The 25,791-nt window shown below is 45.6% G+C and overlaps 8 protein-coding genes across 10 annotated transcripts; 4 read left to right on the top strand and 4 right to left on the bottom strand.

Annotated features, from left to right (window-relative positions):
- Positions 1–3,084: 3,084 nt before the first annotated feature.
- On the bottom strand, positions 3,085–4,483 carry LOC138139354 (hydroxyacyl-coenzyme A dehydrogenase, mitochondrial-like). Its single transcript, XM_069059607.1, has 3 exons — positions 4,209–4,483; positions 3,519–4,095; positions 3,085–3,384 (listed from the first exon to the last, which is right to left on the bottom strand). Exons 1-3 carry the CDS (start codon positions 4,320–4,322, stop codon positions 3,146–3,148), a joined length of 930 nt encoding a protein of 309 aa, XP_068915708.1. The 5' UTR covers positions 4,323–4,483; the 3' UTR covers positions 3,085–3,145.
- A 919-nt stretch (positions 4,484–5,402) lies between these two features.
- Positions 5,403–6,643, top strand: Tfb5 (transcription factor B5). Its single transcript, XM_069059617.1, has 2 exons — positions 5,403–5,557; positions 6,385–6,643. Exons 1-2 carry the CDS (start codon positions 5,523–5,525, stop codon positions 6,569–6,571), a joined length of 222 nt encoding a protein of 73 aa, XP_068915718.1. The 5' UTR covers positions 5,403–5,522; the 3' UTR covers positions 6,572–6,643.
- Positions 5,565–6,387, bottom strand: LOC138139359 (meiotic nuclear division protein 1 homolog). Its single transcript, XM_069059613.1, has 3 exons — positions 6,132–6,387; positions 5,983–6,085; positions 5,565–5,901 (listed from the first exon to the last, which is right to left on the bottom strand). The coding sequence occupies exons 1-3, from the start codon at positions 6,353–6,355 to the stop codon at positions 5,617–5,619; spliced, it is 612 nt and encodes a 203-aa protein (XP_068915714.1). The 5' UTR covers positions 6,356–6,387; the 3' UTR covers positions 5,565–5,616.
- A 441-nt stretch (positions 6,644–7,084) lies between the features above and the next one.
- On the top strand, positions 7,085–8,396 carry heix (UbiA prenyltransferase domain-containing heix). The gene has a single exon (XM_069059606.1). It carries the CDS (start codon positions 7,085–7,087, stop codon positions 8,069–8,071), a length of 987 nt encoding a protein of 328 aa, XP_068915707.1. The 3' UTR covers positions 8,072–8,396.
- An 869-nt stretch (positions 8,397–9,265) lies between these two features.
- Positions 9,266–15,710, bottom strand: Ube4B (Ubiquitination factor E4B). Its single transcript, XM_069059574.1, has 9 exons — positions 15,422–15,710; positions 15,199–15,356; positions 14,680–15,084; positions 12,268–13,615; positions 11,064–11,310; positions 10,787–11,011; positions 9,901–10,735; positions 9,522–9,843; positions 9,266–9,378 (listed from the first exon to the last, which is right to left on the bottom strand). Exons 2-9 carry the CDS (start codon positions 15,220–15,222, stop codon positions 9,317–9,319), a joined length of 3,468 nt encoding a protein of 1,155 aa, XP_068915675.1. The 5' UTR covers positions 15,223–15,356; positions 15,422–15,710; the 3' UTR covers positions 9,266–9,316.
- Positions 15,711–16,542: 832 nt separating this feature from the next.
- On the top strand, positions 16,543–17,642 carry GXIVsPLA2 (phospholipase A2 group XII). The gene is made up of 3 exons (XM_069059612.1): positions 16,543–17,073; positions 17,118–17,360; positions 17,409–17,642. Exons 1-3 carry the CDS (start codon positions 16,839–16,841, stop codon positions 17,567–17,569), a joined length of 639 nt encoding a protein of 212 aa, XP_068915713.1. The 5' UTR covers positions 16,543–16,838; the 3' UTR covers positions 17,570–17,642.
- Positions 17,625–23,308, bottom strand: xmas (RRM_XMAS2 and SAC3_GANP domain-containing protein xmas). The gene is made up of 6 exons (XM_069059573.1): positions 23,107–23,308; positions 22,660–23,048; positions 22,266–22,603; positions 21,719–22,221; positions 21,340–21,669; positions 17,625–20,863 (listed from the first exon to the last, which is right to left on the bottom strand). Exons 2-6 carry the CDS (start codon positions 22,707–22,709, stop codon positions 17,711–17,713), a joined length of 4,374 nt encoding a protein of 1,457 aa, XP_068915674.1. The 5' UTR covers positions 22,710–23,048; positions 23,107–23,308; the 3' UTR covers positions 17,625–17,710.
- A 419-nt stretch (positions 23,309–23,727) lies between these two features.
- Positions 23,728–25,776, top strand: LOC138139345 (monocarboxylate transporter 12-like). 3 transcript variants are annotated; one of them, XM_069059586.1, is made up of 6 exons: positions 23,728–23,969; positions 24,022–24,292; positions 24,348–24,632; positions 24,890–25,258; positions 25,313–25,419; positions 25,487–25,628. In XM_069059586.1, the coding sequence occupies exons 1-6, from the start codon at positions 23,874–23,876 to the stop codon at positions 25,487–25,489; spliced, it is 1,131 nt and encodes a 376-aa protein (XP_068915687.1). In that variant the 5' UTR covers positions 23,728–23,873; the 3' UTR covers positions 25,490–25,628. The 3 variants fall into 3 exon arrangements, with proteins under 3 accessions (XP_068915687.1, XP_068915686.1, XP_068915688.1); XM_069059585.1 differs by having other exon boundaries at positions 25,313–25,776; XM_069059587.1 differs by having other exon boundaries at positions 24,348–24,660; positions 24,906–25,258; positions 25,313–25,776.
- The last annotated feature ends 15 nt before the right edge of the window (positions 25,777–25,791 follow it).

The raw sequence follows: 25,791 nt of genomic DNA, 5'->3' as shown, positions 1-25,791 counted from the left end.
TTAGGGATATTCGTTACTAGGTTGCCATAAATTTGGTTAGGCTGGAAGCTATGTGGTTTCTGGTTACAAACAAAAGATATCCTAACCGTAAGGCAACGAATTCCTTGTAACAGTTGCATATGGCTCTATTTCTCGCTAAGTTATGGATGTTTTTTCGTTTCACAATCAATTTTCGTTTCTGGCGGCATATTTAGTCATAGTAACCAACCTTAAGCATTCAAAATTACTTTTGAAAATTCTAGTTATAAGGCATTCACGATCATTTTGGGACCGAGTTGGCTATGACCATCTAGTTATTTTGTTAGCAGTACCTCGGTGATAACTAAATTCCCTAAAGGAAATTGACACTTTTTGTGTTAGGTTAGGTTGTTTTCAGTTTAGGGTTATGTTTTCTGAATAGGTACTATCGGTTAGCAAAATAAACTAGTACAGTATGTTACTATAGACACTTCCAAAACTCATTCAAACTCATTCAGTTTGGAAGTGTCTACAGTAACATACTGTACCAGTTTATTTTGCTAACCGATAGTACATAGTTGCCGGATCTCTTAAATCTGATCTGTCCTTTTTAAATTAAATTAAATCGTTTAATAGAAATTTTTTATCGTATAAAATTATTTTGGCAATTTTGACTGTTACTTTGACGGAAATTTAAATTATTTTTATATACTTAATAAAACATTAAGTTTCTTACGAATATTAAAATAATAAATCTGGCAATCCGCTGGCAAGAAAATGTCGAACAGACACTGACAGAAAAAAAAATTGCATCCGTTGCATTACTGAGTCAGTTAGTCCAACATGAAAAGAAAAAATCATAGCCAACTCGGTCCCAAAAAGATCGTGAATGCCTAATAGGTACACACAACATGAAAAACGTTATTTTCCTAAAAGTTCGAATTCTAGGGAGTAATATATTTTTGACACGAGAGTAGTAGGTATTCTGATGGTGACCATGAATTGAATAAAATTATTTAAAAAAGTACTACTAAAGTAGTAGACAGATTTGTACTACCGCCAGCAGCGCAACCTATCGGCGATACTAGTCTCACTCATGTCATGAGGCTTGAGGCACATCCAACTATGCCACCGCAGCTTTTATATACCGGGTGTAGAATTGGTTTACGAGACATAGGATTTTACATGTAAAAATAAAGAGTTTCAATTATTGGCTCCCCTAACAATTTCGTGGCAAAATAGTTAAAATGAAAGTTAGAGAGAATTAAAATTACTGTCTAATTTCAATCTTAGTTTTATTCTAACACCTTGTGGTACTGAAAGAAAGGCAAGAAAAGAGTTAACACAAAAATACTAAAAAGTACTTCTAGGCATGAAATTCTGTTTCTTTCTTTAAATGGTATTATGGAGGATCTTCTTTAAGAAATTTCCAAGCAACATTTGCTTCAGGTTTCCCAGACCGACCAATTTCAGCCATAGAAACAATTCGAAGAATGTTTAATGGAAGATACCTTTTCATTCGTCCTGTAGTCCTGTACGAGTTCATTTGAAGGGCAGATCAAAAGAAAATGAAATAATAGTGAAACCACCCGACAAATAATTTTAGAAGTCAAATTTCATTGCTAGTACTGCTTTTTAGTATTTTTGTCTTAACTTCTTTCTTGCTTTTCTTTCAGTACCACAAGATGTTAGACAAAAACAAAGAGTGGAATTAGACAGTACTTTTAATTCTCTCTAACTTTCATTTTAACTATTTTGCCATAAAATTATTAGGGGAGCCAATAATTGGATCTCTTTATTTTTACATGTAAAATCCTATGTCTCGTAAACCAATTCTACACCCGGTATGTAGTTCATTCGGTGCCAAATACATAATATGACAAAATTAGTGGATCTGAGTCAAATCAGCGAATTATAGTCAAATTGTCAAATAAAGTTGGCATGTGATTGTCATTTACCTTCTGTTTTGGCAGGGTGCCCGACATGAGTTAGATTAAGTGATGGCAATCAGTTAATTAGTGTTTTGTGGCAGGTTTTTCTTTTTTGGTAATTACTATTGTGCAACACTTTTACGACAAGAAAACAGAAAAAGCAAATGCAGCGTCGATAGGAACAAAAGTAGTCGAAGTACAATCTAACCTCACTTTTTTGGAGCGTTAAATCTCTGCCCTCTGCGTCAAGTCAGGTGAAAGGTTAGTCTTGGTGGAACATCATTTTGCAGCAGACGGACGATCTGAAACGACTTTTTTATTGCTTGGCCTAATCTCGCAACTATAGGTGAAAACGTATTTAGTCGTCTGTCTATGGTGGTCGAGCCAACAGTCCGGTCCTGCGAAAATGTGCACGCCATAAAATTTATTGGCCGGCGTTATTGTCTATTGCCCTCTTTATTGAGTGGATCTGCAGGCGTGCCGTACTTAAAACTTTGCGTAAATAAACAAATTAGAAAAAAATGTGTAAACAACAGTTCAAGATCTTTAACTTGATGCAAATTTATTGCCTCATCTTAATAGGTTTAATGCAATTTGATTGATCGACGAGGCTGTGACATTCGTCACTGGTTTCGCCATTTTGTCACTCTCCTACCGTATCCGTAAGGCTCCCGCCCGTTCTTTTCGCCGGTTCTTCCCCGCACCTGCGACCCCAACGCGCGAAAAATATTTACTCGAACAGGATGCGCCGCAGATTCACGGAAATGTTTTGGCTTTCACACCCACACGCTAATTGTCTTTGAACGGAAATGGCGTGAAAGCTTTTGTTTGCGCTTGAGGTTTATCATCTCGGGAAACTGAAAGGATGCGCGAATTGTTTGTAAGGTTGAAAATAATTCGGGGGCGGCCTTCGGTGCGTTTGAGCACACATTAAAGGAGTGTTTTATGGCGACAATGTAGCGGTAATAAAAACGAAATTTCAAACGGAGTTTTTACGAGGTACACGACGCAGGACTCGGCGTGAGACCTTTCAGATTAAATAAATCACTCCCTGCAAAAATAGAACGGTATGAATGACACTCCTGATAAAACCTTCGCGACTTGCCAAAACTCTATTTCTGCGTTGTCGTCGATGGGTTGCGATCGATTTCTCGATCACTGTCACAGTGGCCTGTTGACTCCAAAGATAAACAAATTAAGCAACAAAATTATTTATTCTTAGTGTAAAATGTGTGGGCGTGGAAACGCTTCCTCGCTTATTTGCTGTACTTGTAAAAACCCTCGCCGGTCTTGAGCCCCAATTTCTTTTCGTCTATCAGTTTCTTGACCGACTCGTTGGGAACAAAGAGAGGATTGTCGGGGAATTTCTTCTGCCAACCCACCAAGATCGAATAAGAAGTGTCATGACCGACGTAATCGGACAATTCGATTGGTCCCATTGGGTAACCCGCGCCCAATTTCATCGCGGTGTCGATGTCTCGCGGGGAGGCATCTCCTGCAAGACGAGAAAACAGTAAAATTGTGCCAAAACTCTGCCTCACTGACAGTTACAAATGTCACTTTTGACAGACAACACGCCAGATCAAGTGGTGCAGTTTGACATGTGTCACTTGATACCAACTTGATTACCTCTCTCCATCATGCGGATGGCCTCGGCGACGTAGGGCACTAGAAGTCTGTTGACAATGAATCCGGGAGTGTCCTTGCACGTGACGCACGTCTTCCCCACGGCCTTCCCCCAAGCCATGAACGCCTCGTACGTCTCGTCGGACGTCTCCGGGATGCGCACCACCTCCAGCAGCTTCATCACCGGAACGGGGTTGAAGAAATGCAGCCCCCCGAACCTGTCCTTCCTGTTGGTGACCGACGCGATCTCCCCGATCGACAGCGAGCTCGTGTTCGACGCGAACATCGTCTTGGGGGGCGCCACCGCGTCCAGGTTCTTGAACAGTTTGTGTTTGACTTCGAGGTTCTCGACGATGGCCTCGACCACCAGGTCGCTGTCTTTGACGGCGTCGGCGATGTCGGTGGAGCCCTTGATGCGCGACTGGGACTCGGCGATGAATTTTTCAGCGGCTTGAGGGTCATCTTTGTAGAGCTTCTTGGCGACGCGGGACAAGCTCTTAGCAATGCCGGATTCGGCTTTTTTTATCAGGTCGGCGTTGACTTCGACGAGGGTGACGTTGTGGCCGGTCTGGGCGGCCACCTGCCACCAAAAATACGTCAAATTTTGGTATCGGGGAAAAGTGAGGTTAGGTTAGAAAAATGATGGGAGTTTTTGCTCGAAAGAGGGTGCAGTGGACGGATGTTTTTACTCACTTGAGCGATTCCCGAGCCCATCAGGCCGCCTCCGATCACAGTCACGTTTTTGATGACCGCGCTCATCGCCGACGAAGTTGAAAGACCTCTTTTGATCACCTGGGGCAAAGCCATTTCGGAATTTTCGGATGAAAACGAGACGTATTGCAGAAGTTACGGTAATGTGAAGTATATTAGTTGATACACTTTTATTTATAAACGACACAAATTATAAAGGTGAAAGTCCAACTCAAAGTTTCAAGTCGGTCCCCACCGCTGTTTGCTTGCTGTTTTTTAATTGTTATCAGTTTATCTTTATTTTACGGTGGCAGATTATCGAAAAAATGAATGTCATCCTGTGCGGCGGCTCCAGCCTCAAGCGATTATTTTAATCAAACAAATTAATCAAATTCCCGACTACAAATTCCATTAATTAAGCGAAAAATTCCACATCAAATGATCAACGGTGATTGTTGAAGTTGCCAATACATTTCTAAATTGTGGCCCTTACAACTTTTTTGTTGTGTAAATAAGCAAATTTACTTAAATTTGGCGCTGATATTTGTTTTTTGTTTGATATGTCGACACAGCTTTTCAGAGGAAATATAATTGACCTGGGAGGTTCTGCATCGTGAGATAAAATAAAATTCATTCTTTAAAGTTTCAAATTGATCAAAGACGACGTAAAATTGCGTCTACTTCTACTATCCTCAAAAACTAATCCGAACTCGCAAGATTTTTTCGATTGCCACTTCCAGATTTCCAGGATAAAAAATTTTAACCAATAAAAAAGCGAGGTTAACCGTAGGAATTAAATCCTGATCCTATGTAGTAACTTTATTTTTCCTAAAGTTGTTGGTTTATATTAAGTAGGATTCATACGTTTAGGGCGAAGGAAGATGTGGATAAAGATAGACGCACCTGCACCATGGCGCCAACAGGCAGATGCGTAGCTGGCTTTAGTAAAATACGTTCCGCGAACACAAATCGCAGGGATTTTTCAATGCGGGCATTTAAGTTGGGAACAATTTCGTCTCCATTTTACGAGTGAAGTATCTACAAAAGGAATAATTTACGACTTACGAGGAATCCGTCGTGCCCCCCCTCGCTATTTTTGAGATCGTCAATTAACGAAAATAATTTTCAACTGTACCTTACAAATTAAACAAACGCGGCGACCTTATCCCACAACCGAGCAGATTCGATTTGGTAATTTCGAACTTGCACCAATAGAGGGCCACGCCTCACACCTGTCAAATTAACTCACGTTCCGTCTACTTGTTGACAATTTGAATTCGTCATTTCTCATTACCGAATTAACAAAATCATTTCAAAATGGTAAATGTAATGAAAGGGGTCCTAGTAAAATGGTAAGCCTTGTAAGCAAAACTTGTATTGAATGCGTTAAACGTACAACATAACCTAAAATTCACGCGATGTAATCCAGATCTTCAGGGATTCCAAACTGCTTGTTCAACACTTTGTCCTCGATCATGAACTTCTTTTTGCACCACGACTTGACGGCAAAAATGTTGTCGGTCCAACGGTTCGCAGCTTCCTTAACCGGTTCTATTTGCCGTCGCATTTCGTCCAAATTGCTCGGATCGTTTTCTTGTTTTACATTCAACTCCGCTTCCAACCGTGCTTTTATCTCTTCCAGTTTTTCGACCTCTCTCAGAGTTTCATCCGAATCGTCCATGTTCTCTTTACCGGCCTGAAAAATGTATCGAGTCGACATTTTGTGGTCACGTGACATCTGTCATGTCATGCGACCTTGACTTTTCTGTACAAATACCTGCGCCTGCAAACTTTCGTTGACCGATTTTAACTTCTTGCTGGACGTCTCCAGTTGATTTTGAAGGTCTTCAATTTTGCGTTTTTTGTTATTCATCAACTTACTGCAAAAATAATTGGTACTATTCACAACACAGTGAAGCTGCATACCTGGGGAAAGACCAGAAGTGAACTGAACCACCAATTTTGTCCGTGTCTATCGCTCCATCGTCCACCAGGGCTTGCACAACGTCTTTGACAGAATTCGCCGTGATCCCCTTTTCTTTGGGTGCCAGCTTCTCGAGCTCCTTCAGTTGGAAAAATTCTCTCCTCTCGTGCAACAACTGCAACATTTTTGCTTTCTTCTCTTCAAAACTGAGCCCTTTTTTCGACATGTCCCGACTGTCGTTTGTCGTTTTTGCAGCGACCAAGCGATGAAACAGTTCTTGCTGTACCTAGATGAGACCACAAAGCTGGGCAGGAAGTTTATCATACAGGACCTCGATGAAAATCACTTGTTCATATCTGCCGACATTTTGGAGACCCTTCAGGCAAAGATCGACGATCTCATGGACCAGATCAGCTTCCCTATCACGGAAAAGGGAAATTAGCAAATTTTCGAATTTAGGTTAGGTTTTGCGGCGATGTAAATATTCAGAATAAACGAGATGCTTTTTTGTGTAGTTTTTTTAATTGATTTAAAATATGCATTTACTCACAATGGTTAGCGAATCGTTTGGTAAATTGGTTTTTCTGCGGGGACTTTTAAATTGATCGAACCGTTGTTGTTTTAATTGACGTGACCGCAGACGTAGAAGGTCGATTAATAAGAAAAAAATAATTGCGCAAGCGAAAAACAAATTAAACGAAATGATTAGTGCAGCGTAGAAAGTGTTTCGTAATAAGTTCTGCGGGTTCTTGGGACGGTTCTGTTTTCGCAAATTTTCAGTGTCCAGTGAGGGGTGTAGCCTTAACCACACTTGTCATTGTCACTTGTCACGTCAAAAATAGAGTTGTTTGGTTATGTTCCGTTTGTAAATCGGTAAAAGATCCACAAAGCGAGACTCCAGCCGCGAACCAGCACCGCACATCAGCAACCGAGACCAGCCCCACAGCACCAGGCCATGACACTCCCGGAGAGCCCCTCCGCCGAGAAACTGCTCACGAACGGGGCGCCGAGCCCCAAGGCGCAGGACCGCACCAAGTCGGGCCTGATGAAGGTGTCGAGCTACGTGCTGGCGCTGCGCCCTTGGTCGCTGAGCGCCAGCCTGATGCCGACGCTGCTGGGCTCTACCATCGCCTACAAGTACCCCGGGACGACCCACTTCAACTACGCCACCCTGCTGCTGACTGTGTTCACGGTGGTGTCGGTCCACGGCGCCGGCAACGTCGTCAACACCTATTTCGACTACGTGAAGGGTATCGACAACCGCAAGTCCGACGACAGGATCCTGGTCGACCACATCCTGTCCAAGGACGAGGTGGTGTCGTTGGGGGCGCTGCTGTACCTGGCGGGCTGCGTGGGGTTCATCCTGCTGGCGGCGCTCTCCCCCGCCAAGATGGAGCACCTGGCGCTCGTCTACTTCGGCGGCCTCTCGTCGAGCTTCCTCTACACGGGGGGCATCGGCTTCAAGTACATCGCCCTCGGCGACGTGCTCATCCTGATCCTGTTCGGGCCTATCTCAGTGCTGTTCGCGTTCATGTCGCAGACGGGGCGCGTCGAGTGGGCCACCATCTACTACGCCATCCCGCTCGCCCTCAACACCGAGGCCATCCTGCACAGCAACAACACGCGCGACTCAGAGTCCGACAAGAAGGTGGGCATCGTCACGCTGGCCATCATCATCGGACACACCGCCTCGCACGTGCTCTACGCCTTCCTCCTCTTCACGCCCTACATCATGTTCATGGTGGCCAGCCTGAAGTACTCCAAGTGGTTCATGCTGCCGCTGGTCACGCTCCCCGGGGCCTTCAAAATCGAGAAGCAGTTCCGCTCCGACGACATCCAGGGCGTCCCCAAGAAGACCGCCAAGCTCAACTTGTTCTTCGGGGTGTTGTACGTCCTGGCCTGCAGCCTCGTCCCGTCGCTGCCCTACGTCACCAAAAGATAGATGTACGAGGTCCTCTTAGTCGTTTTCGTTTGCGTCAAGTTGTTTTTCACCGTGTTGAAGGATCTGGTCAAGCACACGTGAGCCTGGCCGCTCCATTTTGCTCATCATCACCACTGATCATTTATTTTATTGTTATTTATTACGATCGATATTAAGCGGTAGGTACTTAAGTCGCGTGGAATCTCGCGAGCCGGCCGCTCGCCTATTTTATACATCCCTTCAAAGACTAATATTTTTTATAGGCTATCCGATTCTAATTTATTGTTGACGTTTACATCGCATTGTGTTACAAGAAGAGATTTTATAGTAAACCATTTTGATTTGATTTGTTTCTTTGCTGTTTTTTTTTTTCTCGTTGACGAGAACACGCTTCGTGGACTTGGGTCAGAGTTTTGGGCGCGCGCGCATCTTCACTCTGACTCTTGGACACTCGAATATCGACAATAACAGAAAAGTCTGCGAAAACAAATATCCAATGAACTTTGAACAATAATTTATTCGTAGGGGGAGTTTGCGGTGGGGGTCGGTCCGAGGGGGCGCTGTTTGGGGCTTATGAACGATCACGTTTTAAGCACTCCCTCGGACCGACCCCGCCGTTGCACAATTTTAACGACGTAGTGATACGATAGCACAATCATAGCGTTTTAATACGGGGTAGGGGTTCGTTCCTTCATATCTTAAGCCAGACAGTATTGCATGACTAGGAGCTTTACTATACACATACACATGTTGTATCCGTTCGGGAGGCTGGACAGATTTGTTCAGTTTTTTTATAAATCTTTATTGTTGACCCATTACATAAAACTACACTAGGTTTCATATAAAAATTTTCATTTTTCAATAATACAAATAAATTTGATCATTTCGGTCTACGAATAAGCTGTCTTATTAACTAAATCTAAAAATATATATAAAGAAACAATCAAATTTGTTTGCACAAATTAACTCTAACGGTTATTTATCATAATTAATATAAAATTAATTCGATCAGATGAAAATGTACATCTCACTTTGCGTTTGCTTGTATATACAAAAATAATCCGCCGGATTGGGGGAAAGTCGATCGAACATATCAACTCAAGTGGTAAAAAGCGATCGTTGGCAGTACGAATTCAAATCCAGGAACAAATGCAAATTAACGAGATTCACAATCAGCCTTTCTTCCAGCGAGTCCGGTCGTCGTCAAAAAACAAATCAAGTTGACAGATTTATTCGAAATAAAATTATATTTATACCAAAATAAAATTAATTTGCTGAACGTGTCTTCTCTGACTTCCATATCCTGATCCTCTCTTTCAGCTCGTTTACTGTAAACAAACAAAAGTCGTCGCATCTCCGTCGAGAACGCTGCGACCGCTCAAATTTACCACCGCCGCTCGCTTATTATTTGTTTCGTCGTATATTACTTTGGTGGTAAATTTCGCGTCACCGCAGTCTTCTTCGCACTCACCTGGCTGCAACATGTCTTCCGTGAGGGGCTGCCTGTTGAACGGGTCCGTGCTGCTGTTGAGCAGGTGTCTCATGATCACCGACCTGTCCATGACTTGTCCGCTGGGCAACAACACCGGATCCGTCATCAGCGTGTCCATCAGGGGGTCCTTGAACTCGTCCGGAGCGTCCGACATCCAGTCGTCCGTCTTCTGGTTGTCGAGCAGGACCCGGTAGGCCTTGGCAGCGAGCGCCTTGAACCGTTCGATCTCGACCGGCGTCTTGATCGAGAGGCGCTCGAGTCGCGCGGCGGCGTCGTCGAACAGCTCCTTCCTGAACGATCTCTGCAACACACGGGGCGTTTAGTCCGCGGTCCGCATCACCAGTTCCGGGGTCCGTACCTCGTCTCCTGCCAGGGCGGCGGCGAACTGGTCGCAGTCCAGATGCAGGTAAATATCGACCAGCTGGCTGAGCAGCCGCCTCGGCTCCCACCCGTACTTGTCCGGATTCCTCACTTTGAGGTTCTTGCACTTGGGGCCGCACAGCTGCTGCAGGTTGAAGTTCAGCATCGACGCCAGCCTGTCGACGAGCTCCGGCCGCAGGAAGGGCTCCTTGATGTCGACCGTCAGGTAGTGGAACATATCGACGGTCTCCCTCGCCAGGGTGAGGTACGAGCGGCACTGTCTCTCGTCCGCCGTCAGCTGTCTCATCCTGCTCTGCTGCTGCTCGGAGCTCATCTTGGACCACCTGTCGTCGTCGCTGATCAACTCCTGCACCTCGTGTATCCGCTTGAGGCTCTCCAGCGACTCGTCCAGCAAGAACGTGGTGTCGTTCATGAGCATGTTGACGAATTTGACGAACTGCTTGCCGGACTTGGACTCGTTGATCAGGGTCTGCCGGTGGATGGCCGAGTTCCACATGCCCTTAATTATCAGGCTGATGTGATACCTGATTGAAAACTTGTCGTAGAACTCCGAACTGGAACCGGTCGTTTCGACGTCGGTGTAGAACTTCATCAGGGCGCTGGGCAGGACGGTACGTGAGATTTCGTGCGACATGAACCGGTCGTAGAGCATCTCGCAGCGCGGTTGGAACGTCGGGATTATAACGAAGACGACTTCGACCAGCTTCGCCACCAGGTACGGATTCTTGATCAGGTTCGACGAGCAGATCGTCACCAACAGCCACGTGATCAGCGAGTCCTCCATGTTTTCGGTGATGACCGTCGGGAAATATCTGATGATCGGCACGCGTGAAATCAATCGGAAACGTCACGCATCTACTTACGGCAACGCGAACAGCAGGAACTCGGCGATGTCCTCCACGTACCACTCGGGCAGCGCCGAGAACGCTTCGGGGGTTGTCGGCGGGAGCGGCAGGCACGGCATCGGACTCCCTGGCGGCGTATTCGTCATCAGACTCAGCAGGAACTGAGCGACCGAAGTGTAGAAAATCAACGCCCTCCTGATCAGGTTCTTATCCAGCAGACCGGCGTCCGCGCAAGCTTTCGACCTGGACATAAACAAAACAAACAATCGCCAATCGCACAGATCGATTCGCTCACTTGTTGAGCTTCTTCAGCTGCTGCTTCCACCTCTTGATGAACTGTTTGTTCCGGTGGGCGAACGGGGTGTTCCGCCACTGCGCCTCGGCGGCCACGGTTTCGTCCAAGAGCTTCTGCAAGTCGCGGATTGCTCTGATGCGTCTCTGGTACTTCTGGAGGGCGGGCAGCAGCGACAGGTGATGGCAGTGGAGCGTTAGGAACCAGCAAATGGTCGAGAAGTTCGGCGATTGGAACTGGTGAACGGATTCTACAAACAATTAGACAATGGTATTCCGCAGGGGGGTGGGTCGAACGCGCTACCAGAGAAAATAAATACGGCCGGTTTTTTTTTTTTTTTGAACAATTCCACATCCACCAGTAACGTATGTTCAAAAACATCTGTGCAATGCTGCTAAGAATAGATAAACAGTAGTTTACGCAACGAGTGCGTAAAGTAGTATTTTTCTCACTAGTGCAAAAAAGTTTCATGCAAAAATTCCGCGCAACATTTTTTTTCTACGACTGGCAGCAATTGGAAAAACAATCAAAACACAACAAGTTACGCCACACTTTAAAACAAACTAAAAATAGTAAAATATACTAGTTTTTCAAGTCGTAGAAAAAATATATAGGGTGATTTTGAAAGTTGTGCAGATATTTTAATCACGAGCTACTGGCTTCATGCAGAACTCGGAAAAAATATTTAAAAAATTGTAGCTCAAAAAATAAATGTCATTTTATTTTTTGAGCTACAATTTTTTTTAATTGTACCCTTGTATATGATGTTTTATAAAATGTACGCCTATGCGAAGTAACCAATAGCACATATGCTTTAAAATAAGGAAACCGCATTGGTGTACGTTTTATAAAATATGATATACAGGGTGTATTTTTAAAATGTGCCGAAATTTTACCTACGAGGTTATTTGACAACGTAAAAGACTAAAAACAATTTAAAAAAATTGTAGCTCAAAAAATAAATGTCATTTTATTTTTTGACATAGAATTTTTTAAACATTTTTTCCGGGTTCTACATGAAGCCAGTAGCTCGTGATTAAAATATTTGGATAACTTTCAATATCACCCTGTATTACTGGTACGATTTGAACTCGATACTTTGTTTTGCAAAGTCAGGAAATCGTTTTTGACGTTTGCGCTTCGATGAAACGTCGACGGAAACAAAAGCGTATGTTTTGCAGCGGTGATCGCGCGAGCTGTCACCTACCTAATCCTTGTAACCACGTTGCGACATCTTGCGACGTGTACTTCAGTCTGGTGTCGTTCGCGACGGAGATGAGAGTCTCCGGGTGGAAGGGATAGAGGAAATCCATCTTGTCCAGTTTGATCTTGAGCGACAGCATCTGGAGGACGCTGAGCAGGTTGAGCATGAAGCCGTCGCCCGCCAGCGACCTCTCCTCCATCTGGAGCTGAGATCTTTTCTCGTTGTACTTGAGAACTTTGGCCAGATAGTTGAGGCAGGCGTCCCTGCTCTCCGGGTTGGCCAGGAGGTAGTGGAAAATTCTGTGCTGGAGATTCCTCGTGTTCTCCAGTTCGAGTTGGAGGGTGTGGTTGAGGCTCTTGTCGCTGGACGAGTTCCCGGAGAAGAACTTCTCAGCCACCTTGGGCTCATCCTCGGCGAACACCGAGACCGAGAGGAAGGGCCCCAGGAAGGAGGTGCGTACTATTTCGCGGCCTTGGGCCGGTGTGCAGGGCTCCAGCATGAACTGCACCTGCTTGGTGATGAGGGTGCAGATGGGGCGCGATCCGCAGCGGATGTCCGCCAGCTCGAACAAAGTCTGGATGGGCATCCGGTGCTCCTCTCCCACTATGCTCGCGTTCTGCATCATCCTGTACAGTCCCTGGAGCAGGGGGCTGAACACCGACGAGAACAGCTTGTCGTTGGTGTGCGTCCTGGTCACCAGCTCGGTGAGGAACCCCCTGGGGAGAGTCTGCTGCAGGATGGGCGTCAGAAGGGGCGACCTTCCGAACTTGTACAGCTCCTCGTTCGGGATGATGTACCCCTTCAGCAGCAGAGTGGTGAAGTGCACCAGCTGCGCCCGCACCTCCGTCAGCGCGTCGCTCAGCGGCGGGATGCTCGACCTCTTCGGCTGGTTCCTCTCCTCCACGCCGACCCTGTTGTAGCAGTCCATCAGGTAGTTGAGCGCCAGGTTCATGGGGCCGTCGTTCGACGCGTCGACCCTCTTCACCGGCAGCGTCGGTATCGGACAGCCGTGGCTCGGACTGGGCGACGGGCTCAGCGAGTTTATGCTGCTGGTGTCGGCGGCGTCGCTGTTGCCCTGGATCAGGTCCTTGAACGGATTGTTGCCCTTGGAGATTTGAACGATCACCTCCATCAGGGCGTTCGACACCACGTCCCGGATCGACGTCGACGGGTTGCTCTTAAGCTCCTCACCGGTCTGGGGGAGGTACATGCGGCTCTCGGATGGCTTCTCGAGGGTGGAATGGAGGATCCGGAGAACGGTCGACTGAAGCTGTTCCTCCGTGATTTCCGTCAGGGAAGACGACGTTCGTTGTCTGGGCACGTCTTTTTTCTGGACGTCGGTCTCGTCCACCTGCAACCACCACCTCGACATCATACGGGGCGAACAAAAAAATCGACTCGATCATACATCATTAAAATATCTATTTATACCTCTATGCATTATGAATCAGCTACGACGTAAAAACATTTACAATAACCCTTATCTTATCAACTTTTTCAATATTCTTCTACTCGCCTCCATCTTTCTATTTTAGTCTATTCCTGTCAGATTTCTCTTTTACGCAAGCCATCAATTGTACTTGCAAACGTAACTCTTGCCCAACAACATTTTTTATTAAGACGATTGCGTTAGATTTACGGAAAAAGAAATAGATCGCTTTCAAAATGACAGTTGTTTTAATTATGTACTGTTTATCCGACACGTTCCCATAAACATACCGAATGACGTCACATGGATATGTGAACGGGACGATAAGGATAATTTTTGGACCACTGTGTGTACTGTGTACGGTGCAATTGCTAAAATTGACTCCACAAGTGGGACAAGAGATTCTCGAAGTTGCGACGAGCAAAAGAGGTAAAACAACTTCCAAGTGATGCATAAATAAAGGCGAACGTGTTTTGTGCAGTAAAAATCTCGTCGTCTGCGGTTAAAATGTCAAAAGTGCATTTGTCCCGAGTCCGTACTGCGTTAAACTGTGGTCGTGATCGGACAGCGATGCCACGAATTTATTTCCTTTTATTAAAAGATAACGACTCCTCTTGATCGGGAAGATTAATCGGCAAACGTTGTGACGCAGTTTCGCAACTGACGACATACGATAAATGAATTTTACGGCGCAACACTAACATCGTTTAATGCTCAAATACAAGTACACAAATGTCGGAAAGCGGTGTTCGCGTCTCCAATAACCGATCAAATCGGTCAATATTGGCTCAAGTTTGTCAATAATTTAAAATCTGATCATCGGCGGATGACAGTGTTGCCAACCATCACCGCCAAAAATCACCGTCGACATGTCAACATTCTGACACGGCAAAATCGGCTTTGTCACCTGGGCGCCCTCGATTTAAACTAATTTCGCCACGTCGTGTGGATCGTGGCCAGCAGAGGGCTTTCAAAACCCGACTCACCTCCATGTTTTCGAATCCCGAGTCGATGTCGGTGTTCGCCCCCGCCTTGTCGGCGCACCCGCTGACCTCGTCCACCTCCATGTGTATAGAACTGGTCTCGGAGTCGCTCCGTTGCGGCGGGGCTCTCGTTCTGTTCTTGGAGCTCGAGGGCATGTCGATCGGTTTGCTGGGCACTTGGAACACCCCATCGCACTTAGCCTGCTCGTAGGTGGCCTCCTTGTCGTCGTCGTTGGCGCGCTTGTTCACCTCCGCGAAGCACTTGTCGTCGATGGGCGTGCTCGGGGGGCTCTGCGTCTGGCTCGTGCCGATCGGGGACTGCGAGATGGGGGTGATGGGGGGCGAGACCGAGTTCGAGGGTGACACGTTGTCGAGGACTGCCAAGCGGGCGAGACGCCTTCGACGCATCTGGAACAGGGAGGGTGAGCGCGAGGTGCTGGTGGGGCGCACGCCTCGAAGACCCCGGCGGGTCGGTCGGGACGGGCTCTGTCGACGGGACAAAAAAAATTAACCTAAACTCACCTCTTCTTGGGACAGTTCGCTCATTCTGTTGGTGTTTGTTGTGGTGCTTTGTCTCCGGAGGTTTCGAATTAAATCTCGGTAAAATCGCGTCGCACGATGACTGTAAATTCAGAGACTCGATGAAAATGAAAAGTCAATCACCCTCCAACAGCTGAGTTCTGAAATTGACATTAGAATATTTGCACGTTCCCCACTCGACTTCTTTGTTTTGTCACAGTCTAACCTAACAACTCGATAATTCAACTCGTTGGCTCTCTCGCTCCGACTTGTGGCACCCCTGCTCGCCTATCTTCGTCCAGGTGATTGCGCACGCACTGTATTTTCATCGGTTCGGGGGAAAAATGATTTCTATTTTAAAATTGCACTTGGCCGCCAAATCTCTTTGTTGTCGACTGCGTCGTACGTTTTTTTCCCTCTGTTTTCCGATTATTTTTAATTACAGGAAACGATCGACCGGGTTCGTTCACGTCTGTCAAACGTAGCGCAGGCTACACTGCACACCTGAAAGTGCGCAAATTTTTATTAAACCTCGACGCACGTGCCAAAAACACCGTTTTCGCGAATTTGCGCCCGACTCTCCCTCTCGAACGGTTTAACAAACGTATTTGCGTGTTAAGGTCATCGTGAGTCTGCAAAATCTTCACGGTTTTTGTCTGCTGCGTCTTTTTTGCCTTTTTATTCGCCGAGTCTATTTTCGTATCGATCCGTCGTAGGTACGAGTTTTTTGTTTATTATTTTGCGTTGTGCGCGCTGATGCATTATCCTTTTTGTCTAAACCATTCACTCCTTCGTTGAGCCATTTGAAATGTTGCCAACATAATTTTAGACTTTATCTATCGATTCCCCTGACTCCGCTCTTTTTCTCCAAACGAAAAATCAATTCGCCCGAAACGCATCCTACCTTTACACAACACCAATAACGAAACCGACAACTTCCCACGATAAAACTTATCAATTTGCAACACTTAAACCGCGTCACCCGTGATTTACAACCGCGGAACAATGGATAATTAATTACCAACAAAACTGTCCTCCACACCGACAAGTTTAAAAACAACTTGCCATGGACAAATGAACGTCGTCAGAAATTATTTTACAATTTGCAATCTTGGTCTATGGTCGAAGGTTTGACAACCTGATGCAATTAACGTGTCGAAAAAGACAATTAATTCAGACCGCTGGCACGTTGCTACACATGTTCGCAGTCCCAGGTGAATAATTTATGAGACTATTGCTATTGAAACTATTTCTGAACGACCTCGGTTCTATTGAATGACAATCAACAAGTTTCTGTTCGCTTTGGCAACACTGACCGCGTAAAACCCGACCGTTCACCACTTTACTTACTCACCTCGTATATTCGCTATTTGGCGTCGACAATAAATGCGCAAAATACAAACTGACGTGGATTTGAATGAGCCACGCCACGAAAATAACCAAAAATTTCTGGTGGTGAATTTTCCCAAAAGCCACAGCCGGCCACGATTTATCAAACCAAAATACTGACCAATCGCAGCGCGTCAATTTTGCAACGCACCAATCGCGCGCCGACCTGTCAAGTCAAGTGTCAGCGTTTCGTGATTACATAACCTCAAATCGCACCAGTCGGTAGATTTGTGCAGAATGAAAGTGAGCGCTTGATGATGGACATCCCTTACGGCAAACTGGCGATTTACGTGCTCACCTTCGTAGGGTACATCGACTCGGGGTGCGGTTCCGGCCTGTTAACCAACCTGCGCGATGCGGTCATCTCTGCGGAGTCCATCTTCGGCGACGTGTTCCACAACGTGATTAAAGTAGCGAAGAATTTTCGAAATTTTCATGACATCTTCGACGCTGCCGTCGAGGAAAACTGCGTGTTCAAGTGCCCCACAGGTGAGCGCGGCGAGGGTGAGGCCTCCTCTAAACGGCTGTTGCAGGGGCGGCCCCCAGACTCGATCGGCATCACGTACCGTCGGCGGACGGGTGCGGCTCCCTGGGCCTGAAAATCGACACCGACTACTTGCCAGTCGGCGAAATGAAAAAATGCTGCGATTTGCACGACATTTGTTATGACACTTGCAACAATGACAAGGAAGTGTGCGATATGGAGTTCAAGAGGTGTCTCTACAAGTACTGCGACTCTTATGACAAGACAGTCGGAGGCATCTCGATTGTTAAAGGTAAGACTGGTTGATCTAGCGACAAAACGGAAATTTATCGGGTTGTAGCGTGCAAAGGGGCGGCTAAGATGCTGTTCACTGGGACGCTGACTCTAGGGTGCAAGGCCTACATCGACGCCCAGAAGAAAGCGTGCTACTGTGCCCCAGCCCCAGCTTACGGCTGGAAGGACAAGAAGAATTACAAGTACACGCGAGGCGACGAGTTGTAACCAATTACATAATTTATTTGTTTTGTGTGTGGGTTTTTTGTTAAGTTATTTGAAATAAAAACTAGTTTTGTAATTCGTTCGTCCTCATTTACAATTAATTAAATACTAACATAAAACATGAATTCGTTAAGTAAAAGTGGTTCAATTGTCTTCTATCAAACTCTTCAGCAGATGTCCAGACTTCTCTAGGATCCTCTTGTGAACAACAACACTGTCCTCCAGATCTGTCAACAGCTTTTTACACTTCCTCATCTCATTTTTAATTTTGCCCACATTTTGGTTCCTGGGCTGCGTAATTTTGTCCAAAATCTCGTCAATATCCAAATCGTCGACCACCTCTTTCTCCACCTCCATCTCGACCGGTGCTTCCCCCAAAAACTGAAATATTTTCTGCTTGATGACGGGATTGTTGATGTAAAACCAATCACTTCTGACGTAATCACCGAGCGAATTGACGTTATAGACAACGACCAATTGATTGTAAACCGACTGGTTGACGAATCCTGTCCCGTACAGCGAAAAATTCGTCTGGTTGAGCTTTTCCAAAGCCAACAACTCCACAACGTCCGTCCACAGCACTTCCCTCACGCCGTCAAAATCCCCACCAGAGTCCACATACTTCAACAGGACACTCATGGTCCTGTAGAAGCAACTCTCTGAGTTTTTGACGATCTGCGCGCAGTACTTCGAGATGCCGTCTTCCAACTCCAGCTGATCTCTTGGGGGCCAATTCACCAGAAAACTGGGAAGTCTCAGCTGGTCCAGCACCGACTCGATGTGCGTCCGGTAGGTGGCGTTGTCCCAAAAGTTGGGAAAGTACTTGTAGTCGCACGGGAGCGAGTCTGGGATGTCGCTGCGCAGGAATTCTTTGAGTATTTGGGGAAATCTGGAGTGCTCTGTGCATTCATCGTCCAACACGATCGCCTTGAGACGGTCGAGGGCCTCGTTGTACAGATAAATCACGCTGTTGGGATTCTTCAAACAGTTCTTGTAGTTGGAGTTCCACTTGGCGAAGCTGTTGGCGCGCTTCCAGATGTCGCAGCACAAATGCTTGGTGAGGAACGACTTGAGCGTGTCCATCTCCAGCGGTGGCGTCTTTTCGATCCGCGTCGACAGGAATATCAAAGCCTCCTCGACCATGTTGACCAGATTCTTCGACGTGAACTTGTCGACGATTATCAAGTAGTCGGAGATGATGCCCTCTTGCAGGAGCGCCTTCAGGTGCGACTTGTTCTCGGTGTAAGTCTGCAACGCCAACACTACCGGGACCTTGACGAAGACGCCGAAGTTCCGGAAATTTTGGATGATTCTCTCGCGCAGGTCGTCGCTGAAGTCGTTGGCCACAAAGATGAAACCGTTCGTGTCGTTTCTGCTGTTGACGAGCAACCCCTTCTGTCTCTCCAGACAGTACGTGACGGTCGGGGTTGATTTGGACTGTTCGATCGTCACGGTCGTGGACCCCTTCTTCGTCCACTTGATGCAACCGTCCAACACCCTCTCGATGTGATTCAGGCCGCTCTTGCACTCTAACTCGTCGGGCAGCGAAATCGTCACCTTCCAGAAGAGCTCTTGGTGCAGCTTCATGTCCAATTCTAAACACTTCTTCGTGAGGAGCTTGTGCGTCAGCTCTGACAAGTCGATCTTGGTGATGTCGTCTTCGCTCGGTTCTATTTCGGCCGCTTGTCCCCTCTTGTACCTCTTGATGTTCGACACCGTGAGGCTCTGACTCTTGGTGCTCAACTCCTCCGCCTCCTCTCTCACTGTCATGGTGCTGCACCACGACGGATTAAAATCTATCGCTTTGCGCTTCCGCTTCCTTCTCGTATTCTCCCTCCACTTCGCTATCACCCTTCTCAGCCTCCTCTCGCGCATCCGTCGCGAAATCTCGCCCAACGTCACACGCTTCACCTCTTCCTCCACGCTGCTCAACAACTCGTCGATCAAATTGCTCACTGCCGCTTTGATCTCGACGTTTTTGCGTCTTTCTTGTTGGATTCGTTTTTGTTGCTCTTCTATCATTTTCTTCTTGACGGCCAAGGCCTTCGCCTCCTCCAATCGTTTCCGTTCTTGCTCCAGCCTCTTCTTCAGCTCCTCCCGTTTTATTTCTTCTTCTTTTTTCCGTTTCTCCTCCTCAGCTCTGCGGCGCTTCGACTCTTCTTCGACGCGTTTATCATCGACTTCCGCCTGCACGGACCGAGTTACCTCCAATTTGGGAGTTTCGACTATGAGAGGCGTAGACGACACCACCTCCCCACCAAAAATATTCTTCTGGCCAAAAATGCCAGATCTGGCCGCGGGAGGGGTCGACCAAAGCGACTTCGTCGACGACATTTCTCCAGAATCGGTTTCTGTTTTCCCAAAAACACTCTTTTCCCCCTTCCCAAAGACACTCTGTTCTGTTTTTTCCGGCTTGGTGAAAGCGCTTTTCGCCGCAGAATCTTTCCCAAAAATACTGTCACTTTGTTTTGCAAGAGCAAAAACATTCTCATTTTGACTCCCGGTGCCAAAAATCTTTTGATTTTGACAAACCGGAGCGAAAATATTTTGACTCTGACTCGGAACAGAAACACTTTGACTCACCGGAGCGAAAACATTTTGATTCTCAATCGCGGGAGTAAAAATCTTTTGCACCGACGGTGCAAAAATATTTTGACTGCGACTCGGAGACGCAACACGACTGCTCAATATCTTAGGTGGATCATTAATCTTCTCTTTCTGTTCCTCGATTTTCGTTTCTTCCTTCTTTGTGACCGAATCTACCTCGTCGACGTCAGGAGTGACCGTCAAGTACCCTTCCTCGTCGAAACTGTCTTGGGGCACGTGATTTTCGTACGTTTTTGGCGGTAGTTCTCTACCACAAACCACTTCACCTATTGAAGAATTTCTTTTCGATTCGACCAAATTTATCGCTCTGTCCAGAACGTACGGATATTCTGGATCCGAAAAGCTGGGTTTGTCCAGGATAATTCGGTTTCTTTCGATGTTGGTGGTCAAACCGTAACTTTCCACAAACTCGATCGTGGATTCTAGACTTTCGAAAGCTAGGATTTTGGTCAAATGTGATACGGGGAATGACGTTTGAGATACACGGGGCGAGTACGACTTTAAGAGCGTCTTTATAGCTGATAGCCTCACTTGGATGAAGTAACGCATTAAAATGCAAGCGTTCAGGTGAGTTGTCGAGTTGACCAACTTGAAAAATTTGACGTAGTTGCGTTTGTCCAAAGACGAATAGACCTCCAGCGCGAATTTTACTTCTTTTGACTGTTGAATCTCTTTTCTCAGTTGTTGTACCTAACAGAGAAATAAAAATTACACGTGAAACTTTTATTTTTATGTATATTATTTATTTAATATATTTATTGGCGCCTTTAAATTAATGAAAGGCTGAAACGGGACTCAAAGAAAGTCCAACTGATCCTTTTTCATAGCTGCCAAAAAGTGAGGTTATGTCACAACTTACAACACTGATTCTCTGCAAAAACCAATCTTTTTCTAATTTTTCGTAAGCTCAGCAAAAAATAAACCTCTCTAGCGTTCATTTTCACTGCTATTCCCTAAATTTCGAATAGAAACCTTTTTCACCGTATTTTCGATGACACTGTTGCCAACTTACGTCACGTCAATTACCAATTAATTTCTCGACAGGCAACCAACCTAAATGGAATTTGACATTTCGAAATGCCGATTAAAATGTTTTGTTTTTATACCAATTTTCCTCTATTTACAATAAAAACCATCCCACATGAATAATAGATTGTTTTACCCACCTCCCACATGAAGTTGCCATCGTTCAAATTTAGCAAAATGATATAAGCCCTGAACTCGGGCTCGTTCTTGCATGACTCCCCCTTCAGCTGCAAATCGTGGTACATATATTTCAACGTCTGGAGACACTTGGTCAAGTTTTCGGTGTTGATTTTTTGGTCGAAAACCGACGGATCTTCGGAGACTAACCTCGCAGAACAGAATATATGAAATCGGGCGCACTGCTCTACCAGTGCGACGGAACCTTGACAGCACAACTCCTGTTGGGTGATATCCTTCCGAATTCCGCGGGTCCTATCCCACAAAAAGTGGTACCATTCGGCAATGTTCACCTGAAAGAATGACTTGTAACGAGAGTCGTGCCATTTGGGAAGTGCGTACGTCGGGGCTGTCGCAAAGATTCATTATCCGGTGCATCAAATACCCCATGGTCATTTGGAGCACCGAGACAGGTCTCAGCTCTTGGGGAAGGGGCGCCTCTTGATCCGCTGAACTCCTTGAGTACTGCTTGACCGCCAACCGCGCGTTCATACCTTTGCCCCCCTCCGCCTGCTCGTACAAAGCCACTTGGTGTTGGGTCTCGCGCATGAGGCGCTCCTTTTCGGGGCACATGTCCGGACAGGTCCCCACGGTCGCTGTAGTTTTGCTCAATTCGATGCTGTTCTTCAGCTTGATCCTGATCAATTTGTCTCTGGCGTCCAGAATTTTGAATTTGTCTTCAATGGAGAGAGCTTGCTGTCTGACAATGTGCACAAGTTCCGAATGCTCCGCACTGATTGATTCTCTTATTACAGTCTTCTTTTTTTGGGGCTTTGGCGAAGCAGACGCGCTCTTCCATCGCCGGGGTTTGTTCTTCGTCACCTCCACAGGATCTACACTCATGGCTGCAAAAATATTACAATTTGTCTCTCCCTAAGTGACAAATTACCTTCTGATCGCAAGTCGTAGGTGCGCGCCACCCCGAACGCGCCCATCGCCTCGAGTTCCGCTTTGACGTCTGGGTCGTCCGTCCAGTCCGGGTCGGGGTTCTTCTTCGTTTTCTTCTTCTTCAAGACGGTTTCTGTGTCTCTAGTTACTTTAAAGACGTGACCGTTGTACTCCCCGGCGACGTCCAAGGCGTTCAACATGCTGTCTTCATTGGCGTATTCGATCAAAAGTGTGAAGCGCTTTGGCTTGAACATCACCAACTTGACCTTGCCGAAACGGCGGAAATATCGCTTCGCTACATCGCGGTTTTGAAAAAATTCAAGCGGGACGTTTGTGGCTCTAAATATAAATTGCGAAATCTAATTTTCTCCACTAGATTGAGGTTAAAAACTTACTTTATTATAAACGAGTCGAATTTTCCAGCGGGCTCCTCATCCACGTCCATCACTTCTTTCACAATTCACCAATTAATTGGAATCGATTATCCGATATTTTATCCGTTATAAACAGAAAACTGACATAACCTTAACTTTTCACAACGCAGCTTGGATGTTTGGATTGTTTGGGACATTAGAACTACCACAAAATTTCAACTCAGACCCTTGCTTCAAAGGGGGTTTACCCAGACAGCTGATTCTTCAAAAAAATTCTACACAACGAAGAACGAAAAATCTTCGTAACGGACAAACTGATGATTTTTTTTGGAGCTTGACAGTTAAATGGAGTGTTGTTTTGGTTTCAGTATTATCTATCTTCTCTTCGTAAAATCACTCTTATCACTATCCTGAATAGCAAAATGTAAATGGGAATTGAAGGACTTACACTTGAAGTGGATAACTGACTGATACCTATCCCAACATGTGAAAAAAATGGGACCACATGGATCAAAGATTGTTGACCTCATCCATAAAAAATCACGTTTCATACCATATAGCATATAGCGTTAGTTTTAAGAACACTAGTTTTAAGGAAGAAAAGTTCAGAATTTGTCAACCAAAAATAAAACAAGAACGATAGTTCAAGCAGGTTCAAGAGAAGACAATTTTTAAAATTTCCAGTGTTGCCAACCGTTCGATTGGCAGATCAGGCGCACCTGGTTTGTTTGGACGAAATTGACGACAATATCATTCCAAATTTTTGATTAATGGATGACGAGAACAGCCGAAGGACTTTTGGTGGCACATTTAATATCGACATTCCTCTAGAAATGTCAATAGTCCACGGTTTTTGTAATTGTTGACACGAACTGTGTTAGTGTTATTGTGACCGCAATGTAAACACCAGAGGGCGTTTTTTTTTTGAATTGTGTACAAGATCAAGTCGAGACAGACTAAACGGAAAAAAACAAGCTGGTGATAAAAGATAATCTTGATTACTGGTTTAAATCTGAAAAGACAAATCTCTAAATTGTTTACAACAAAAGGAGGAATGATCCTTCAAACAAAGACATATAATAAATTTTATTTGGCTTCAGTTGACACAGTTTAAGTACTGATAAAAAACAGCACAATGTCTCTTAATTATTACTGAACCGGACTTTATTCTCGTCTGTATCGCTCTTATCGGAAACATTTGAATACAGCTGATAGTCAGTCGGTTCACAACGAACATGAAAGATGCGAACAACGTAGAGTTCGTCACGACGAAGGTACCCCCGGACGGTGGGTACGGCTGGGTGGTCGCCTCAGCGATGGCCCTCAACAGCGTAAGAACCATACTTGCAAACCATCATGACCTAATTCTCTTTCCTCTTTCAGTTCATCTACATTCCTTTGAGCAGTTGTTTCGGCCTCATTTTCAAAGACACCTTCGCCGAGTTGGGCCTCTCGGCTGCCGAAGTCTCCCTGATCGTCAACCTCCACACCGCTTTCGGTATGCTGACCGGGCTCCTGAACGGTCTCCTCCTCAAGCTCTTCGGTTATCGCAAAACGGCGATGCTGGCCGCGGTCCTCTACTTCGGCGGCATCACCTCCACTTCCTTCGCGCGGAGCTTTCCCTTCTTCATCGTGGCATACGGACTGGTCGCGTGTTCGTCTCCACGATTTCTCTGTGGCAATAACGGTGATGATGATGATAATTGCAGCTCTGGGCTTGGGGATGTGCAAGTCGTCCTTCAGCTTGGCCTTGAACACCTACTTCAAGAAGAGGAGGAGCAAGGCGATCGGTTTCACGGTCACCGTAACGGGTTTCGGGCCCATCGTCCTGCCACAACTGATTACTTTTTTGATGAAGTTCTACGACCCCCAAGGAGTTATGCTCATCTTCGGCGGCCTTTGTGCGCACTTTTTTGTGACGGCGTTGCTGTTGCAACCAGTCAAGTGGCACATGAAGGATGAGAATGAACAATTGACGCTCGAACAAAAGAAAAGTAATGGAGGGGAGGTGGGTGTCAAGTGGTGTGCCGCACTAAACCAGTGTCTGTTGACAGTTTGAGAACCGCTGACGCTTGTTTTGTACAAAAAACCTTGAAAGTCAAATTTTTAACTGACATAAATCTTAGTAAAAACACTCATTAAATCTATTTATCAGTGCTTCAGACTGCGCATTTCTGCTAATTTGGCACTATACTTACACCCGCCCCACGTATACACAATTTTTTGTTTTTTAAGTCCACTATTATTCCAGGTTCACAACCGGACAGTGTCCAAGATAGTTGTGATGCATGTACGGACAACGCATCCCAAGAATCGAAGGGTCTCTTGGCCAAAATCACAAATTTCTTCGATCTTGACTTGCTGCAAGACGGAATTTTTCTCAACATTCTACTCGGACTGTCTCTTTCGTTATTCGTAGACATGAATTTTACTCTTTTGACTCCTTTCATTCTGAACGACCTCGGTCTGACTACTTACCAAATAGCCACATTCATATCGACATTGGGGGCGGCAGATATCGTATTTAGATTCTTAGCTCCTTACATTGGAGATTACCTGAAAAGTACTCCCAGACAGATTTACGTTTTCACCATTATCTTTACTGCCGTCATGAGATTTGGTACGTAAGTGTCAGTCTGTTGGCAGCACTGCAATAAATTTGTTTTGTCCCTAGGTCTTCTCTTTTCGACCGATTTTAAAGTATTACTAATACCAGCAATTGGACTGGGAATTGCCAAAGGAGTGAGAAGAGTTTACATGAAATTGATTGTCCCAAACCATGTTAGTTTGGAGAAACTCCCGTCGGCTTCGGGAATGGAGTTGATGATTAATGGTTTGTGTATTTTAGTAGGAGGTTCGATTTTGGGCATTGTCCGTGATATCACCGGAAGTTATTTTCATTGTATTATCATTATGAACTTTGTTAGTTTTATTACCGTCTGCACCTGGACACTAGAAGGCGTGATGGTCAAGTATATGAAGAAGAAAACTGCCAAAACGAGCAGCATTAAAGAATCTTTCGTCTTGAATAAGATATAAATAATTAATTTATGGAATGTGTACATAAGAGAATATTTTATTGTAGAAATGTATATAAAGAGAATATTTTGTTGTAGAAATAGATGTATTCAAAACTCATTGTATGTGACAGTG

This window comes from Tenebrio molitor, chromosome 9, assembly GCF_963966145.1.
Source record: "Tenebrio molitor chromosome 9, icTenMoli1.1, whole genome shotgun sequence".
Classification (NCBI taxonomy): domain Eukaryota; kingdom Metazoa; phylum Arthropoda; class Insecta; order Coleoptera; family Tenebrionidae; genus Tenebrio; species Tenebrio molitor.
Note: the sequence above shows the minus strand (reverse complement) of the source record. Positions and strands in the feature narration are given on the sequence as shown.